Raw genomic sequence first — 20,807 nt, forward strand, 5'->3', positions numbered from 1 at the left:
AAATGCTGACTAGATGCTCTTCATGTCCTGTGTAACAGTTAAGACATGCTATGCTTCAGATGTCATTAATCATTTACAGAAAAGAAAAAGGAGTAATAATACAGACACCTTTCTTTAACTGCCCAGTCTCAGGCTATTATTTAACTGCTCTGAGGTTTGATTGTTATTTTTACACCTTTAGCAAGTTGTTGTATAAGCTGTTTGGAAAAAAAGAGGCTATCCGCTGCTTACATAAAGCATTCTGTTCTCTATTTTATAGCTAGAAGCTACTCAAGAGAAAGTGCTCACCTAAAAACGGGGCAAAAATATCAAGTGTGGCCTACTCAAAATCAGTGCCTTACATAAAGTGGGATCCTACTCTGCCAAGACTCAAGGCTAACTATATGCTATAAACACCAGTTACTGTCATATATGAAATGTATGAAATGTTCAACCAAGGGACCAATCACCACCTTTGAATAAGAAACAAGTATAATAAATCATGTTTAAAATCCGTGTTAATGAATTGGCAGTGCATTATGTTTATAAGAGCTCTCCAAGTGCCAGGAGATGTGACATTGAGTGTGGATGAGAAATACACAGAAGAAAACATGACAGGCAGAAATATTGCTGAGGGATTGATCTGATTTTCTGGCCTAGACATATCATACAGTGCCAAAAATTTCTGCGTTCATTGAATTACAAGTACTTCTACCGTTGCACTAAAAAATATTAAATAAAATGTCAATAAGGTACATGAGCTCTGTTTCTGGTGAGTCAGTTTAAAAAAAAAACAAAACTATTGCATTTTGAATGTCCTTATTGAATGTTGCCATAGGGAGAGAGTTTGTATTTAATAGCTGTTAAGCTACTAAGTTTGTTAAAACAGTTCTCTGGAGCTATTTAAACCTTTAACTCACTAAGCTTTATAACAACGGCCATCTTCAACTTTCTGAGGTTACTGAGTCTCTGAAACATTTTCAGTCAATGTGGCTGACTCACTCTTCTGAAATCTCCTTAACATTTGGGTGTCCACTGATGATGCAAACCTGGAGGAGGGAGCTCTTAGCTTCAAAACCGGGGCAAAAGAGTATTTTAGCGGGGCCAAACATGACATTTACGTTTCCTATGAACAAATTTTTGGAATTTTTTTCAATATCAGTTGTAGTATATGAATAAAACAAATGTGCATTAATGACAATTGTTTTCTAAAAGATGGCAACACTGTCTAACTCCTGTTTTTTACCTCTTCCTACTGCTTTTTATTTCATTTAGGGCAGAAGTGGTTTGTAATAGCTTTTCTCCAATACAAATTCTGTAAGACCAACTGAACCCAGCATGGTGGAATTTATATATCACTGCAATAGTAACTGTGGGATTACGTATAACCTAAAATTCTGAGATGAAAAGTTGGATTTGCAAGGGAAAAGTAGTACCTTATGAAAAGGTGTGCATTGAGAATGTTATAGTAGCGCAATTGCATTTGTTCAACAACATCTCCAGCTGCAACCCATGATTCCCCGGCCAGGTGAGCATATTCTGTTAGAGCTGTTCACCCACTCTGCCCTTCCACATGCTTAGTCTAACCCTTGGGCTTAGCTACAGGCAAGATGCTGAGCTGCCCACTCCCATACAGACGGGGGGCTTCCAAGTCGAATGTGAAATGTGTTGGGAGCTTCAAAGTATAAAAGATGGCACAAACGGAGTTCAGGACTGCATCTGAGTAATCGTTGTCAAGATTATAGTTTGGAGTTTAGCCAACTAAATTCTGCCTCAATCTCAGAAAGCTATGAATGAAACACATCTTTGTTTTCTGGGGGTTTTTTTCCCCAGCTCTATCATTGACGAGGGAAGTTACTAATCTTCCACCACATTACATTAAATTCATAGGTGTTCAAATGGATTTTGCCCATGTCATTTTGTGAGGATTTACTTTCTCAAGTTTTTTAAAGTGTTTTGGCAGATATACATGTTTATACATAATGAAAATAAAGACAATACTGAACTGCTGTCTTAGATGGGATGATGGAAGCAGAAAAGCAAAGATTTGATGAGACTTCTGTTTCAAGGCATTAGCTTTCCCAAGATAAAATATTACCTTTCCTACACAGAAAAAACAGACATAGAAACAGCTGTTTTACACATACAAGATTTTTGTCCAGGTATATCACGCTACAGTAAGAATCTTTAGTAGGACTTCAAAATTTCCTTAATTTTGAAGGGGGAAAATAAAAGCTTTCTTTTTTTGAGAGAGATTCAACAGTAAACAGTCTCTTGTCATTTTATAAATAACCATAATCACCTGTAGTCTTACCACCAGTGGTGAGGTGCTTATAAACATTACTACAAGAGCCCCTCTGCACTGTTTCTACAGCTCCAGACTCATTGTTTGGTTGCATGTGACTATCCTCTTGAAGAAAACAGCCTTTCAAAAAACTATCTTTCAAGCAATTTATTTCTGCAAGAGCAGTTTTATAACCCATAGGTTTGTCTTCACCCTTTGCGTGCTTGCAGCTTCCTTGGACCTGGACAGATAACTGGCATTCACACACATATACTTCCCCTCAGCATAATGTAGTCAATGATGAAAATACTCAGGTAAATAGTATTCTTGCTTTTATTAAAACCACATGGATCTTTTTTGTGTATTTAGTCACACTTCCTTTTTCACTTTTAGCAAAGGATATTTTTATCTTAAGAGTAATTTTATTATGCCTCCGGACCCAAAAAAACCAATCACTTCTCTGCAGCTCAAAGATATAAATTTTAGCGACTTAGATGTTAACCACTAAAACAGGTAACGAAAGAATGTAATATACTTTGCAAAGTATTACACATACTTTTGTTAGTTCCAAAGGACCCCCCATTACTAATGACAGACAGAAGCTCTGAAAGCCTACTGAACAGTACACCTGCAGAAGTAGCTTCCTTCACACAGGTCACTGATCATCTGGATCCAGCCTTACTGGTGAGTGATACCAGCTGCACTGTACGTGCAAGTCCCCTCATACCTGAGTCCAACAGGCAGAAGCAGGCACACGCACAGCCCATGAAAATGGCACAGGTAAGGATGTGCGAGTCCTAGGCAACAGCCTATTCTGCCGCACCTTCAACTGTAACTGAGCAAGCACAGGCTACATCCACATTAACAAGCAGGGCAGCACAGTAAGAGCAGTTCTGTCAAGTGGAACAGGCATTGCTGAGGTCCCAATGCCCACACTGTACGTGTTGTAGAGGTTTCATTTCAGACTAGCTCTAGTGGCATCTTGTGAATGCCTGTTAACAGCTGCAGCACATTAAGGTCTTAGAAGTGCATCTTGAGGTCTCCATGCAAAAGGAATACACTTCACACACACCCAGGCTACTCCAGGATGTGAACCAAAGCACAGCAAGGATGATGGGCAGATTCACTTCCAAAGTGCACTCCTGGTATTAGCAAAAAACATAGCTACAGCCTCAGCATCTAGTATAATCGAGGTCTACTAACACAATTTAATATACTGGTAAAAGTGAACCCTATTTTTATGCTACTTTTTACTGATATGTGTGACTGTTCTCTGCCCTGCTTTCACCACACACTGGACCAGATGACCCGAAGAGGCCTCTCCCAAACAAAATCATTCCAAGATCCTGATTTCTTCCTCAGACAAGGTGTCCTCTGTACAGCACCCTGAAAATGTAACATGTCTGCAGGCCAAGGCAAAGGGATTTGGGGATTTTCCTCCACTGCAAAGTCAGAAGTGGCCCACACCTACCCTGGCTCTCCAATATGCCAGAAGGGAGCTGGGGCACTTCCATCGTATTCAACACGGCTGGTGTGGCGTGGCCTGTCCAACGGCCACGACTACCCTCGCGGGTCTCAGAGAGCTAGATGAGGGCCGTGCGGGTGGCACCAGCCTTCCCCCACTTTTCCCTTCCAGCCCTCCTCTGTTTGGGGATGAGGGAAGGGCCCCCGCCTGGGGCGCGGCACAGCGAGAAGGGGGCCGTGCCGCCAGCCCTGACCGGCGGCCGTTGGACACCGGCCGCTCCCCGCTCGCGCGCGGCCCGAAATCTCGCGAGAAGTGTTCCGCCGGCCGGGCCGGGCGGGGGGATGGCGGCGCTGCTGAGGCGGTGCTAGTGAGGGGGGAGGCTGGCGGGGCGCCTGTGAGCCCTCCCCCGGGCCGGCAGGACGGGCTGTTTCTCCTCACCTTAGTTCACCTCCTGCATGCCGCCGGTGCCGGGGGCGCTGTGGAGCGGGGCACGGGCCGCCCGCCATGGCCGAGGCAGCAGCGGGAAGCGCCGAGGGGGCCGAGGAGGAGCGGCGGGCCACTGAAGGTGGGGGCGGCGGAGGGGGCCGTTTGGGGGGCAGCCAGTGGCGGGCGGCGGCTGGGTGCCCCCCGCTCCGCTGTAACGGCTGTGGGTGGTGCGTTGCACTGTATGTGTGTGTGTGGCGATCATGGGTACGTATGGTGCGGGGTGGGGTGTGTCCGTCCGTCCGTCCGTCTGCCTGCCTGCCTGCCTGCCTGCCTGCCTCCGTGATGTGGCACGAGCGAGCCCTGGGTGACTGTTGTGAGGTTGGTGTTGCGAGGGCAGAGGTGCGTGTCTCCAGGCTGTGCGCCGCCGTCCGTGGGGTATAGCCTTTCTGTGAGGGCACTTCGGTCTAGTCGTGTTCCCAGTATCACCCTGTGGTGGTGGTGGGGGTTTAATTCACGCTGTAGTCTGCACGCGCGCTGGCCCAAAGTATGACCTGGACGCTGCTAACTCCTTTCTCCCATTGAAGTACAGTAAAGGTACACAGGGGTGGATGCAACGGCGTCGTATCGTGCGCTTACAGAGAAATCCCGAGTATAATGTTCACTCTGTGCTTCTGTTTATTACTGCTATAGATGTGTCATCATACTGATGTGATGTGCACTAAACATGTTTTTGTTTTTTTAACTTAGTATGTAGTTTACTGTTTCTGATATACACTTAGCTGTTTTATGTGTTCCTAATACGCTAGTATGATTTTTTTGTAGGTAAACATAGTTTAGTATTTTAGGTGTAGTGATTTTGGCTTCTGTGTGTGTGTGCATGCCCACGCTTGTATGGTGACCAAGGTTTGATGTTCCTTCCTTGTTCTTAATCATAAGTTTCTGGTACTAAAACAAGGCTAGCTGTAAACCAGCAGCAGCTGTTACTGCTCCTTCTGCTTTGAAATGAATATGTTGCTTCCCCTCTCCGAGGAGAAAGAAGTGTTTTGCACGGGGTTTTGAAAAACAGAAGTGAGCAAATCTCTCCTAAGTCATCATTGCAGTTCTGTTTAGTTAGCACCAATTCTTCTAGGTATAGTAGTCGTTGTTGTTTTCTGAATGTCTGTTGGGTTATGTATTTTAATGTATATGGGGATCCTGGTTGTCTAGAATAATTGGCATTTTTCTGTCTCTGCTGCTTGATTGTTTAAATACTTGTATAATTTTGTAGCAAGTAATCTAGTGTTTGAAAACAAAGTGGGGTTTTTGGTGGGTTTTTTTGTAGAGTTTTTGCAGTCTGTTAAACTGTAATTAAAACAAAGATTTATTGTTTCTATATCATGCACATACTGTAAGGAAAGGAAATAATCAGAATAAAGAAAACCCCAAATAGATTTGGGAAAGCAATGAACCATAGGCTTTCATGTTTTATTGTGAAAGAACCCCCCGTCCCTGGTTTCTTTGGTTACCCGTGTTTATACCTATTCTTCTAATGGATTTTGAAGAAACAGTTTTTTTCTATTATTTTTCTTTTAAAGATAAAAGTATCTTAATTTTCGTGGAATAGGTCTACAATAAGGTTAGCTGCTTCATAGTTTTTTTCACTTGAGTGTACACATTATTATTGGTATACTTGCACATTATGAAAAGGAAACTCATAAACTGGACAGTTCACATCAACTAAGAATCAAACTCATTGTAAGAAGAAATAATTTGGCGGGTGATTGTGGGAAGCGAATCATTGCAAATACTCTGTTGAAAATTCCCTGTTTGGACTCCAGGGCCAGCTAAAACCATGGAATTTCTGCAGCTGACTTGATAGGAATCAGCATTTTACAATAATATGAATCAAAAACTTACAAGAAAACAGCTACCCTCCATTCTTTTAGCGGTATATGATTGGAGAGGTATTTTTTTTTTTTTTCAGTGATGAACTATGATATATGAGACTCGATTTCCACCAGCGACCTGGTTTGAGCCTGAAAGCGACTGGGAAAGCAGGGTAGCCTTTCAAGGGCTTGTGTAGTATCTTTTCATTAGCTAGTTACAGTCATACTTTTTAAGACGCTAATAGGTTTGGCCAAATATTTGGTGTTTGAAATCTATTAAGTAAATGTGTTATTTAATTGGTAAGTTGTGATTCTTGACTACTACTCTTCTGAGTGGTGAAAATAAGTAAAAATAGATGCAGAAAGTAATCAGTTGCCTATGTTAATGTTTGATTTAAGTTTCTATAATTCAGGATATTATAATTTTCCTTTCATCATTTTGTGATATTAAAAACAAATCCAGTGTTCTTAAGTTAACCTATAAGAGTTTATTCTCTGTATAGTGTTGTTCATAAGATGGTTTCATTACTGAAGTCTCTGTATCTTGCTCCTGCATTATGCATGCTTATAAAATTGGGGGGGGGGGGGGGATGTTTTAGACAGTACATTTCTATTGTTTTCACAACTTAACTCCAATGAAAATTGTTGCCCCAACTTTCAATGAAAGATGTTGTGGGCTATGATCTGGATGCCAGACTTGCTGTAACTAGTCTGAAGATGCTTTTCATGGCCTATTTTAAAGCTCTAAAATAAATAAGTAAAAAGAATATTTAATACAACTCTTGCCCCTGTTTAGAAAATATGGTTCTTTGTTCAGATCTGCAGGACCTGTAAAGTGATGCATATCGCAGCACCTGTAACTTTCTTCCTCATACAGTACTGTATGTATGTAGGATATGGGTATAGTTTTCTCATTCTCTAATGAAAAACTGCAGTAAGAATTCATTAAAATAATTTTAGAAAAATAACTCCATAGTGAAATAAAGCAATTTACATGACATAGTTATTTGAAATTATTTGACTCAATAGCTATTGTGTGTGTGTGCTGCCTGTATAGATAGATATATCTGTAATTGCTTAGGTAATAAGAGACATATCTTAAAAAAAAAAAGTTAGCATGTCAATTGTGACAAAACTTAAGAACCCAACTTGACGTCTTGAGTAGTACCTCAGTTTAGAAAATTTATGTTGCTTGCATGCCTAGATTCGTGTGTGTGTATATATATCTGCTTCTTTGTATGACTGCACTCCTAAGGACTTTAGACTGAGACCCTGAACTCAAGTAAGGGCTCAGAGGCTGTGTGCACATTAGTGTTTTGGTTCAGAGCAATAGCATTGGTTTGAATTGAATCCCATCTTCCCCGCTTACTGCTCATTGGTTTGGTTTGCAGACCAGTTTTGGTATAAAGGAACTGGACTCCTTTCAGAAGAAACTAAACTAGAATTTTATTGTAGCAAGGTTAGCGCTACTCCAGGCACATACCAAACATACTCCAACTCCAAACATAAGGGTCTGAACCAGTGGTTGGTTCTCAGACAGCTTTAAAACACATGCATTGTAAGGATTTTTGGTCCAGTGAACCAGACTAAATGTGATTTAGTGTAAGCTCCCTGAACTACTTACAAATTAGAAACAGGGGCTTCTGCACCAGCTGCTTCTCTCTACTGACCCGTTGCTGTTATGCCGTTGTATTTGCTTCTGTAGACATAGCTTGTGTGAGTAGATTTCAATTTTAATAACTCATCTAGTTAGACTAAAGAACCCTTATGTGCCACTTTAACTACAGTCACTTCTAACATAATTTTGACTTCTTTAAACTTGTCAAAGCTTGAATTTCTAGCTAAAGGTTTTTGTGCATGCTGGGAAAATACACATTTTAATAATCTGTGGCATCTGTGGTCTTAGAAATTTCAATTCAAAGCAGCTTCTTTCTTCTCCTTTCCTTCTACCAGAAAATGTATCAAAATAGGAAGCTGGATTGAAAGTGTCTTCTTATTCTTAGAAAGGTTGTGCCAGTGTTACCACATTGTTAACTTAAGCAGCTGCAGAGCTGTGACATTTCTCCCAAGTCTGGTGTGTACATTTATTCACAGACTATGAAGAGTGAGACCCATAAGTTTTATAAGTGCACTTATTCATTGACATTTTATTTCAAACATATTTTACTGTAATATCCTGATGGATTTAGGTGATCTTTTTTAACCTGGCTAATAAGGGCTGACTGACAGCTTTTTAATTAATTTATTAATACCTACATGACTAGTGTTTTTCTGCTGATTTTCGGAGTGCTTATTTGTATCTTGTATGATTTCCTTTTGATGATTCTAAAAAGTCAAAATAATGTTTTAGTACTAAAGTAATATTTTAGGAAAGCCTATGAGGACTAAACCTAGCCAGAAAAGCTAACCTTTCATAGGGGGGTGAGTGGGTCATGAGGTGGTAGTGCATAATTAAGGCAATAATTTTGAAAGACTGTCTTGGGCTTAAACTTGTTGCATGTGACACAAACAGGTGCTGCCTGTGGCCGTTATATTTTAAGAATTGCACGGTAGTTCTATAGCCACCTTGGGTGGGATTCATCTCGCTTATCTTTCGATGTCTACAGAGTAGATATCCAAGTCTGAGCTAGTTACTTTGGTCTTTATGTAATTACTGAATAGAGGTAGGCACTCTTGGACTGTATTTCATCTAACCAACTGTAGGAATCTATTTTAGACTGAGATGAATCACCCTAGAAATGTTGTATTTCATCTAGCCCACTGTAGGAATCTATTTTAGGTTGAGATGAATCACCCTAGAAATGTCGTCTTCCCTCCGAGAGGGACTAGAATGGCTAGTTCAGATGTGGACATCTTTATTTGTTCAGATAATCTCACCTTTTATGGCTGGTGGAGTTTGGCCATAAGCCTTTTCTAATAGATTGTGTTTGTTTAGGAACTGAAAACCTTAAAACTGTTAGTGGAGAAAACAGCTCAGGAATGTGGCATGCATTTAGAAAATATTATTGTCAGTAATTGGAAAAATGTAGAGTCTCCCAAGCCTTGTTTCTTAATGCATTGCATGGGATTTACACAGAACCTTTGCTGAACATAAGAATACGGTTGATTTCTTACATCTTTACTTCATATCCCATCCCTAAACAGTAGTTTCATGGAACTCATTTGCAGCTGTTCACTTCCTTGCCAACCCCCTTGGGGACTGTAATTTATTTATTTATTTATTTATTTAGAAAAACATGAGAGACATTGTAGTTCAGTAGGGTATGGTCTTATATGTTGATGTGATGAGAACTGTATATATTGATAACCATTCCTTAAATACTTTGTTTGCCTGATTATGAAATGTACTAAAGTTAATGTTAAAACAATAGGTTTTTATTTCCAATACACTTACTGGGAATGAGCTATTTTTAGTATGGTGTGTTTGTAATGTTTGGATGGCCTTTGCTTTTTCGCAGAGAGAATGATTACAGTGGGGTTTTTTCAGTATTACTTTCATCTGTCCTGATGTGCATAATATGATTTTAAAATATTTTAAATATAGATAAGCATATATGCTTAATACTGAGAGCTAAGCATAGATCATAAATAGACATACGTATTTGAGGAACTATTCACTTACCATTAAAATTTGGTTATCAGTATGCCAGGGCATTAGCAAAACTTTGAAATGAACAGTAATAATTTTTTTTAAAAAAGTGTCATTTCTCAATTGGAATTTTATTTGACTTGCAAACCAGACTAGTGTAAGAAATAGCCTTTGGGGTGGTAAAACAAAGTATCTCTAATTGAACTAAACTGTTTCTAGTAGTTTGAAAATTGACTAATGATTTCAGTTTTCCAGGAAAATAAGCTTGTAACAAAGAATGGTCTTTCTGGATATTATTTTTCATGAAGCAAGAGTGCTATGAAATTGGGAAACATTCAGTTTTGCTTCATATGTTCTTAGGGGTGTTTGGTTTTGACGTTAATGGTATGAAAATGTTCACAGAAATTGAAAATACAAGAAATTCAGACAGGTGCACAAATGAAAGGTAAGAATCCGGCTTTTTCCTATCACAGAAGCACATCCTGGTTATCGGGGTGCATTCTAGCTCGTTTGCTTTGTGAACCCAAAGATTTTTAAATTCTTTATCCAGCTCTCCCAAAGCCGGAGAAGTAAAGAAATCCTTCATCACAGACTACACAAGGTTAAGACACTCTTCAGGGTGAGAGTAAGCACCTTGGAATCACCTAGTATCATAATGATAGCTATTATAAAGCCCTAAGAGATTATTTTAAAGTGCTCTTACTGACTTCTCAAAGCTGACTTAGCTTTATGAACTGTTTCTGTCTGCTTCTTACTCAGTGAGTAGTAGGTATTAAAAAGATTTGCTCTTGTCTGTTAAATTCCAAATAATTGCTTTTCTACTAAGTTTGGTAGTTCTGAAGCTTTAAATTAATTTCTCTGTTTGTTTTCTTTTGCATTGTTTTTGGTTTTTTGGGCTTGATTTGGGTTTTTTTTGAGAATCTTAAAGAATATATATAAAGAATATATGCTGCATACTGTACATGTCAGGGATCAATACAGATTCTTAACTTTATATTTTTGTTTAAGATCAATCAGCTATCTTACTGGCATTTAGTTAGATGGCATTTAACATGGTATTTAGTTTGTCACAGTAATAGTATTTAGGATTCAATTTATCACCTAAAAATTGTGGTGTAGAAGTTCTTAATAGGTCATTGTTGCTGATAATCTAAACATTTTTGATTTTCTTAATTAAGAAAGAGAAGAGGGTTTTGTTAGGAAATGTAGAGGAGGTAAGTGCAGTATTCAGAATTTGTTGCTTGAGTGTGAGGAAAAAATAGTTATTTTGATAATATGAAGGATAAATTGGAAAAGCTGTAAATGATGCATTTCATTTTGTTTCTTTAAAGGGAAGTGGTTTAGGAAGCAAGCTGGCCATCTGTGTGCAAAGGAGTATTTAGGTCAGTGGGTCTGTTCTGTCCTGCTTTGTTCCAGGACAAAAGGACCTGTTGTGCTGAAGGCATTCTTGTCTTTGATACATGTAGATTTCTGTTTAGTAAGTACTCTTTCATGAATATTCACGAACTATGATTATACTTCAATAACTTAATCTAGTAATTATAGGCTGCTATGATGTAAGTGAATTAAAACTAGTCTTTATAAATAAAGAGTTCCTTTGGAATTGTTGGAGGTTTTTTGTTTGTTTTGTAATTGCACAAATTTATAGTAGAAATATAAAATGAGTCTATTGTGAAGTGACGATTAATCATAAAAATATTTCAAACGTCTACCATTTGTGCCCTTGTAGTATTTATGATGTCATTTCTTTTGCTATATTTTTAATATCCCTAACTTGAATATGTTGTGTATTTGAAGTAACCAAATTTTCTTTCTGTTGCAGATGCCCAAAGGCTGTTACTTATTTGTCAAGTATTTATTGATTCTTTGAGTTTCCACCTCTTTTTTTGGAACTTCCTGTGTGACTTAATGAGTTAAAGAGCTTTCTAAAATAAAACAGGGGCTGACTCTCTGTAGTCTGACTTGGTAGAGAGAGGATTAGTGGAAGACTGGGCAAGCTGTTGTTCAAGTATTAGCCTATTTTCATTTAACTCTCCAGAGTCATATTTCAGCAGAAAATGAGAACCTAGAAGGTAATTTTTCTGGTGTAAGATGTGCTTACACCTAAGAGGAAAAAAACAAACACTGTGTAGCATTCTTTTTACACATTTTTACCTATCATTTACAGACAGCCCAGATGCTAAAAAAGAAGAAAGCTCACAATGAAGAAAGTACTCATCTTGGTTTTTGCCTCCTGCTAAAAGTAGGAGATGCTCACTTCCTTAAATGACCTCTCTCAATCCCTCATCTGTCCCTTCATGGAGTTAATTCTTTATTGTTTCGAGATGTATCACATAGGATACTTTCCTCGCTAGCACATGAAGCCTGAAGGAGTGCCTACATTTGCTGAAACAGAGTTAATTCTGATTCTTTACCTAGACATCAACTGGGTGATTCTTTGTGATAACTTTGCATTGAGATAAAGTGTGATAGTGCTTAGATTCCTTGAGACTGTTTTCCTTTCCAGTAGGTTGGTAGGATTATTTTGGCTTGTGACTTCTCTTCTGTCCCTCCCAGGAACAAAGCAGTTTTCCTTAAGAGGAGAATTGTGAAGGGAACTTTGAGGTAGAACTTGACAAGCTTTCAAGACTCTTCCGACTTACATGACTGACGTTATGTGTAATTGTAGATTTTATGTCAGAAACATAGTTATGGCAAACTTTCAATTTTTTTTTTGATGTCCACCTTGTTTAAAAAACGTAGTTCACTATATATTTAAGTTTAATTTAGTGTTAGTCGCAGTATTTTGATCTGCTAACTGATGCCACATCTTGTGATTTTGCAGCAGGATGTTTGAGGTGCTGGGGGATTTAAGTGTAGTCTGCTAAGATTGTGTAAGAAGGAGAATAGTGTATTTTATATTGTATTGGTGTGTTGATTTGGTTGATGAGATCGTTACAGGACTGTGGGAAGACAGTGTACTCTTTTCTGTACTTGGGTTGTAGCAGTGTAACCTTTACGGTTTTTGTGCAGAGGCATAGAAGCCAGCCACAGACAATTTTTTTTTTTCCAAATGAAAATCAGAATGGATACACGATTATATAGCACTTACTGGACACTGAGCTTTTTTTTCCTCATTCACAGATAATTTCTCAATAGATGGAAACCCGTGCATTGCTTCTGGAGTCCCCAGCCTCATGAATCCAGTAACTAAGCCTGCTACCACCACTTCTTTCAACACTTCTGTGGCTGAGATTCCAAGGAAGCGCAAAGGAAGTGATTCTGATAACCAGTAAGTAAATCAATTCTGTATATGTCTCGACATAAATTTGAGACATTCAGCTGTTATTTATGCAACATGGTAACCGTCTAATCTTCTTTCCTTTATTTATTACCATTATTTATTACAGTTTCTTCCAAATGCATTCTTTGACAGTCCTGGGTTATTAAAAATAGAAAAAATAATCCTTAAATCTAAGGGATATATGTTGTTTTTATATATATATATGTCTCTAATGCCGTTTCCTGGCCTGAAGTGACTGGGTAATGTGTCTCATGCTGAAATTTCAATACTAACTCTTTTTTTTTTTTTTTTCCCCACCCCTTCTTTGCCTGCTAGTAAAGGCAAATTCTCGTTGCAGCAAATTGTTACCAAGTTGCTTGAAGTCTCAAAAGTGCACACTAGAATATCACCTTAAAGTGTGAAACAAGATTACTAGTTAAGCTCTTTGATCTAGAACTGCAGAATCAGAACTGCTTCTTCAGTGACTAGGGCAGCCATTTACTTAAATGTCCAGACAGACCTGTGACCTAAAAATGAGGACTGTCCTACATTACTACTCAGTCTTTTTAAGTGGGTCATGCTTGACTACTGAGATGATACTGTCAACTGTTTTCTCCTGTTTTATAACTGCCAAACAGATGCCAGTTAACCAAATAATCATTTACATAGAAAAATATTTTTTTTAATACAGCTTTGAATAGATCACTTTAATCAGCCAGAAGTAAGGGACACAAGTCAGCCTGCAGATCTAGTGCATTACAAGTATCTCCAAACTAGTGTGGAAAATCCATGTTTAAAAAAGCGGGGGAGGTAGGAAATTTACATGTATTTGTGATTATTAAAGCAATTCTCTTTAATCACTGCTTCTTCCATATATAGTCCATTGATCTACAGAATGTAGCCATACTGTAGATGTTGATATAATTGTCAACTTGGAGGTTCAAGTGTATCTTGTAGATCACTGAAAACTCCAGAAATACATTAGTTTCTGAAAAAAAAGTCTCCATTCTTTTTCAGTGTCTCTTGTTGACTTTTACCTGTTCAGTAAAAGTGCTGGTTCATCGATAGTGTTTCCCTGAAGTTTGGATCTCTCTCTGATTTCATGAAACTTCTGTCATAAAAAAAATTCATGTTCAAGTTGAAATACTAATTGAAAAAGTATTGTTTTATAAGAACTAGAAATTAGTTTCTAAAAACTAATGTTCTTGCTGAAAATAACTAATCTAGTGGGGTTTCCACTAAAATTTTTCTTTGGCTTTTTTTCATTGGGTATATCGAGTAATCTTTTTGTGCTTCAAACTACATTTTGCTTACTTTGTTACCTGTTTCTGCAGGGATACAGTTGAAGTTGATGGTGATCCTCAGAAAAGGTACTTTTTATAAATGAATTCATTTCTGTTTTCAGTGCTATAAACATGTCAGATTTTCCTGTTTGGCTAGATGAGCTGCGTGGTTTGCCTTAAGGAATGCTTTGTCTAAGGGCAGGTCTTTGTACAGCACAAGGTGATAAACATATAGCTAATTAACAGGATGGATAGGTCCATCCAATGTTAAGGTTTTCTGATATTTCTTTCTAAGACGACACTCTGACTTGCTTATAACTTTACCAGACTTGTTTGTATTGAAGTTGAGGTAAGAATGGGAACGAATGAAAAGTAACAGTTAAATAAGACGACTAGGGAAGTGAAGGAAAGGTCCCATACTCTTCTAGGACTGGTGCATGTAAACATTTTTTGTTTGTTTGTTTTAACCTTGTCAAGTGCTTTTTAAGATAGAGCTACCACAATGATGTTAAAACAATGCTATTACAAGGTGACAAACCAGAGTTAAGATTATGCACAGCATATTTACTTATGCTGTGCGGCATAAGTAAACCCTTTGTGTATATATGTTATGGGATAGTTATTAATTACATGATTACTTTGTTGTGATTTCTTTTTCTGCATCTGGATACCTTACTTAGAAAATATATTTGTTTATATGTAGCTGTGTGGTATTCTTTTTTATAAAATAGGACAGAATATTTCAGTTGGAAGGGACCTACAATGATCATCTAGTCCAACTGCCTGACCACTTCAGGCCTGACGAAAAGTTAAAGCACATTGTTAAGGGCATTGTCCAAATCCATCTTAAACACTGACAGGCTTGGGGCATTGACCACCTCTCTAGGAAGCCTGTTCTGGTGTTTGACCACCCTCTTGGTAAAGAAATGTTTCCTGATGTCCAGTCTGAACCTCCCCTGGTGCAGCTTTGAGTCATTCCCACGCATCCTATCACTGGATACCAGGGAGAAGAGATCAGCACCTCCCTCTCCGCTTCCCCTCCTTGGGAAGCTGTAGAGAGCCATGAGGTTGCCCCTCAGCCTCCTTTTCTCCAAACTAGACAAACCCAGAGTCCTTAGCTGCTCCTCATAGGACATTCCTTCCAGCTCTTTCACCAGCTTTGTTGCCTTCCTCTGGATGCATTCAAGGACCTTAACATCCTTCCTAAATTGTGGGGCCCAGAACTGCACACAATATTCAAGGTGAGGCTGCCACAACGCTGAATACAGCGGGATGATCACCTCTTTTGACTGTCTGGTTATGCTGTGTTTGATGCACCCCAGGATGCGGTTTGCCCTCTTGGCTGCCAGGGCACACTGCTGACTCGTATTGAGCCTGCTGTCAACCAGCACCCCCAGATCCCTTTCTGCAGGGCAGTCAGTGTTTGGTACATGGCTTATTGGGTAGTATAAAAATCTTTCGTTGGGGGTAAGTTGTTTGTTTCTTTGTGGATTTTTTCCATGGTGCTCATGATGGAAAAGTGTGAATAAAAATACTCCTCTTCTGTCTTTAAAACCTCTGCCTCCATTTTAGAAGAAATGGGGAAGTATGTTTAATAAGTCAATTGAGAAAATAGAGGAAAAGGTGGTATTCTTTATTTTTTCCTGATTAATATAGATTCTGTTCTTTATAGTACCATTTAAGTATACCTACATTATAGCCATGAGGTAGAATTTCACCCTATGTTCACGTAGTCAAGGTAGTTTTAATCTGGCTATTTATATCAGTAACAACACAGCTGTTAGGACAGAGGTTATATAAATCCATTGAAGGCTGTGACTGATTGCTTGAGCAGCAAATTTGTTCTAGTTTCTTCCCCAAGTGGAGCTCCTGAGGGAGAAGGAGAGTTAGGTAATAGGCCACATGCTGCATTGCAGTTGGTCTGGCTCCCCCTTACCTCTTTTCCTCTTACGGTCAGACGATGTAACTTCTGTTGGACCTCATAGTATATGCACATTTCTGGTAAAAAGTTTCTTTTAAAATGAAATAAAAATATTAGTTATTGCTAACCTGTCTAAATCTGAAACAGTTTCACTGAAGAAAAGTCCAGGGTCTTGCGAGCCCAACCTACTCCTGTGTTTGGGTTTATCAGAGTGTCTAAAAGATTCCTAGGTTCCAGTGAAATCCCAGGTTGAAGAGCTGGATCTCTGAATCATGTGTTAATTTGGCTCTGGCTGCTGGATCCTTGCCGGGGTCAGTGTTTAGTTACAGGTGGAAGCGGCTTTTGGGGTCTTTCCTAAAGCTATAATCTCCAACTGTCCTACTTCCGTTTCCTTGTAGGAAACAGCTGCTGACTGATTGGCCTGTCTCCTTCTGGTACAACATATGCCTCTTCTAAAATGGTCATAGGCTGGCGGGTCTCTCCGCTGGAATGGAGATTAGAGTACTGCATGAGATGTTTCCACTGCTGAATTAAAAAAAAGCCAAAGAACTGCTTTAGAAAGATTAAAAATATTTGTATCAGTATTTATTTTAAGGAAAATAGTAGCCAGTATTTGTATGGGAACTACCTCTCTGCAAGTACCAAATCGCTCATACTGAATTGGCAACATACCTATTAGGCCACGTTCTGAAATTCTTAATAATGGTCGTGAAGAATGCATTGATCTCAGGGACGAAAAAAGATCATTGCCCTTGTTTGAATCATCCTTTATATTTCCTGCTGCCAAGTATTTGTTGTGATACAGGCACTATGATTGTCTTTCATTTACAATTTTATTACATAGACTTTCCAGTCATTGCTATATTGTATGGGAAAATACTTAATTTTTACTTTTTTTGACCATGAGCAATTAAAGTGTATTTTAGGCCCAGTCTAGGCTAGGGTTGCTTTTTTCATCAGTAAGATTTTGGAAATAAACCATGAATAGATGATGTCTCCTGTAAAATTTTAAATAAAAAAAAAAATGAAGCCTGGACTTAAGTTATTTGAATGTTCCATTAATTTTGTTTTCTCCAGGGTAGAAATAGCCCTGTAATTATGAACTATCCCCATAATATGTTCACATAACTATGAATAGTGGAAGTTATGCTTTGGTCTCTTTCTGTTATGCATCACTTGCTAGATCAGTTTTATATTAGTAATTTTTGTGGGTTTGCATTTGTTAGAGCCATAGTAAATTTGTAGCATTTTCTATATCTTCTTGAATGCATGGGAGGAAAGAAGTGCCTAGTATTAAATATGCAATGTAAAACTACATCTTGTTTTCTCTAGGAGTGAAGATGAAGAACATGTTAAAATAAAAGATTTCAGGTACTAATTTACAATAAAAGTACATTTTGTTAGTAAATACTAGGATTTACAATAGTAAAATATGAGTTTGGGGGGAACGTTCATTAAAACTGTCAAGTATTTGTCAGTAAACTTTTCCTTTTTCCCCCTAAATGTATAGTAATTTTCAGAGCGTCCTTGAGGATTTTATTTTCTGCTAATTTTAATGAAAGTTACATTGCAGAATATCTCAGATGGTTTAGCAAAAACCTGACGATAAAATTTTCAAGGTGAGAATTAAATGCAGTACACTCAAGTCATGTATAAAGGGAGGAGCTGGTCCTCAATCTGTATGAATTTGAGAATTGTTTTTTCTAGATTTATCTACACTTGGAGGTATTTAAAATTTATCCCACATGAAAATGGATTCAGCTAAAGCATGGCAAAGAATTCTTGTTCTGGAACAAGTTTTTGTATAGGGAATTATTCAAGGTTTGCCATTGCACTTTGAATTTGCATCTTACCTGAATCCAAATGGAAATTCGCATAAAGGACTTGTAAGATTTGAAATGTTGTGTGACTGAATGCGTTCATGATTCATCCAGACAAATACTTTAAACTATAGACAGGCCACTTAGTAAAACTAGAGCTGTTTTATAAAGTTGCTTTAAAATAAAAGTGTCTTTCATTTGTCATGTAAGCAGAGATGTCAAAGCAGAAATATATAATCCACTCTGCTGTCGAAAGCAGCATTTATACAGCATGCTAACTAATAATTATGAAGTGTTCTTGTAATTTAAATTAAATGGAAGAAATGAGTGTGTTCCAAAATATATTTACAGGTTTTTTGTTTAACTCCAAAATTCATGTTTTTTCTTTACTGAGTATCCCAGATTGCTATACAAGATTGTTTTGTATATTGCTTTAATAATTTCACGTTGTATTGTTATTTTTTTTTCCTTAAGTTTTGATTCATTAATTGGAGGGAAAAAAAAAATAATTAGAAGACACTTTGAAGGTTTGTTTTACAGTTATCTCCCTCCAGTGTTTCTTTTCACAAGCTTATTGGAGAACTTGCTTTTTTCTCCCTTACCCTTTGTAACTGGGGAACGTTACAGCAGGCTTTTTGAATCATCCAGTCATCACCTGAATTTCTGCATCCACCTGTTCAGGTTTCTATAACTTCTTATTGACTCTTAGAGATGTGGAAGATTGTTCTCTTCCCAAAATGTTTGTGTCTGTCTTCCTGAGGTTCACTGTTCAAGGAGCATATACAATATATTACTTGACTGTTCCTACCTGACACGAAGGAAAAGTTGGGTGAACCTGTAGAGTTGAGAATAACTGATAAAATTAAATTCTGAAAAAGGCTTTAGAGAGAGAAAAGCTAATTGCTTGGATGAATGACCCTGAATTATTTGTGTGGAGAGGGGATTTATTTTGGGGACAAATAAAAATAATAGAAGATTAGGTCTTTCAAACTGTAGTTTGTTCTTTTTCAACAGGCCAGATGTAGTTAACTTTATTACCTTTAATGCTTTCTGTCACAGTATGCCTAAGAGGAAGGGTTTTGGAGATCAGTTAACCAAAGCATGTTGTCCCTCAGTTTGGTTAACTACCTCTGTGTCTGGTCTCAGTCAGAAAGGAAAATAATCTTCATTTTAATTGAGTGGCTAGCTTGTCTTCTGGGTAAGGAGGGAATAGAATGAATTAAACTTTTCTTGATCTGCTAGAGGATGTTAGAGGGGAGGAGATCAGCTAGAAAAGCTAACATACTCCACTAGAAAGAATTAAAGAAAAAGTGACCTGAGGTATAAACGTATTTGTGATGTGCACTGTCATGTGCCTTAGAAGGGGTTTTCTGATGAAAACTGTCCAAGAAGAAAAGATCTCTTTCTGTGGTTGAGCTCTTGGACAGAGGCTTACCAAGAGATGAAACACAAGGTGTGCACAGAGGCTGAAACCCTTTCTACCACCTTATTGGGTGAATGACGGGGAAAGCTTTCTGAAATACCTCTGGTGAAATTAGATGAGGCATAACTTTTTTCTTTCAGTTTCCACTATATCTTTTATAAGCACATATAAATGTATTGTCTGTTGCTTGTGCTGTGCTATGAATAAATGCTTGTGTTTGAGTCTGTCTTCAATCTGAGTAATTTTTAAGGTAATGAGATAACAAGAAGACATGGATCATCTCAGATTGTTGTGAGTTTGCATAAAACAGTTCAGAGATGCTTTAGCAAGTGCTTAGAGTGTTCTTTGTTTTTTAAAAAAAAAAAAGTAGCAGAATGAATACCCCATCTTAGTTACACAGGCCAGGTAGAGACAGGGCCAGGGAGCAGAAATGTGTTCCAGTGATTACTAATGACATCAAAAGTTCTCTGGTATACAGTAAGGTGTCAAGGTATTCACTTGGACGTCAAGGGTCACAAGAAGAATTTAACTTTTAGAAGTCTTCATAGCCTCTTGTTCCTGCCACATATAATCAAGTTGTTGCTTGAGATATTTTTTCCCCTCAATATTTCACATCATTATTGTGACCATTTCTGCTTTGTTCAAGTGAATCCAATTCAATTGTCAAATACAAGTAGTGTATGAAAAACTGTTTCAGTGCAGTAGTACTTCTTGTGATATGTTCCATTCCCAAAATTGAATTGATTAATACTATGGGGAAAATCATGTGTTCTACATCGTTCTTAAAATAATTTTTCTCCTTAGAGAGGCTCACAGTCAAACAGAGAAACGAAGAAGAGACAAAATGAATAATTTGATAGAGGAATTGTCTGCTATGATACCTCAGTGCAATCCCATGGCACGAAAGCTAGACAAGCTTACAGTGTTACGGATGGCTGTGCAACACTTAAAATCTTTAAAAGGTGGGTTTTGGGAAACTAATCCTGAAAGTCCTGGTTCTAGCAGGAGTTATACTGTGTATCTTCTTTGATGTTAAATAAATCAAAGGTCGTTTATTTTACGTTTCCTTACTTAATTCAGTTCCGAGTCTGTTCTTCATTTAAATTTACATGTTTGTAGCTTCCAGAACTTAATTTCTTTTTTTTGCTTAGTATAGCCGAAAAAAAGCCACCCTTCAGTGTCTGATATTTTCTGTCTGCTAAGGGTATGCCTTGCGACTGAGTCACTCCTTGAATCGTTTTTAAAATTACAGCGATCAAGCAAGTCTGTCTTTCATTATTTTCCAACCCCCAAATTAAATGTATGTTCTCTGATCTCTCCACTTTCCATCATACTTTCTGTAACAGTAGTATCTGTGGTGCTGTACCGATCTACTGATACAGCTGTAGTGCTAATAGAGAAGCAAACGGTCTTCATACTCGTGTTTGTTATTCTCACATTTGTGAACCCTTTGTCTCTGTATTGGAATTTCATGTTTATATGTTGACTTT

At 38.1% G+C, this 20,807-nt stretch overlaps 1 protein-coding gene across 6 annotated transcripts in view; it reads left to right on the plus strand.

The window, feature by feature from the left end:
• The first annotated feature begins 4,143 nt into the window (after nt 1-4,143).
• The window catches only part of BMAL2 (basic helix-loop-helix ARNT like 2), a 39,097-nt gene continuing 22,433 nt past the window's right edge, over nt 4,144-20,807 (plus strand). For 4 of the 6 annotated variants that reach the window (XR_012995820.1, XM_076343497.1, XM_076343482.1 and 1 more), the window contains exons 1-5: nt 4,144-4,293; nt 12,732-12,879; nt 14,205-14,240; nt 17,407-17,445; nt 20,122-20,279. Coding sequence is in view for 5 of the 6 variants with exons in the window: in XM_076343497.1 (XP_076199612.1) it covers nt 4,233-4,293; nt 12,732-12,879; nt 14,205-14,240; nt 17,407-17,445; nt 20,122-20,279 (442 nt within the window). In the remaining variant the exon portion in view is untranslated. The remainder of the gene's footprint in view (nt 4,294-12,731; nt 12,880-14,204; nt 14,241-17,406; nt 17,446-20,121; nt 20,280-20,807) is intronic. The other 2 variants (XM_076343504.1, XM_076343475.1) reach the window with 2 other exon arrangements.

Source organism: Aptenodytes patagonicus, chromosome 1, assembly GCF_965638725.1.
Source record: "Aptenodytes patagonicus chromosome 1, bAptPat1.pri.cur, whole genome shotgun sequence".
NCBI classification, from domain to species: domain Eukaryota; kingdom Metazoa; phylum Chordata; class Aves; order Sphenisciformes; family Spheniscidae; genus Aptenodytes; species Aptenodytes patagonicus.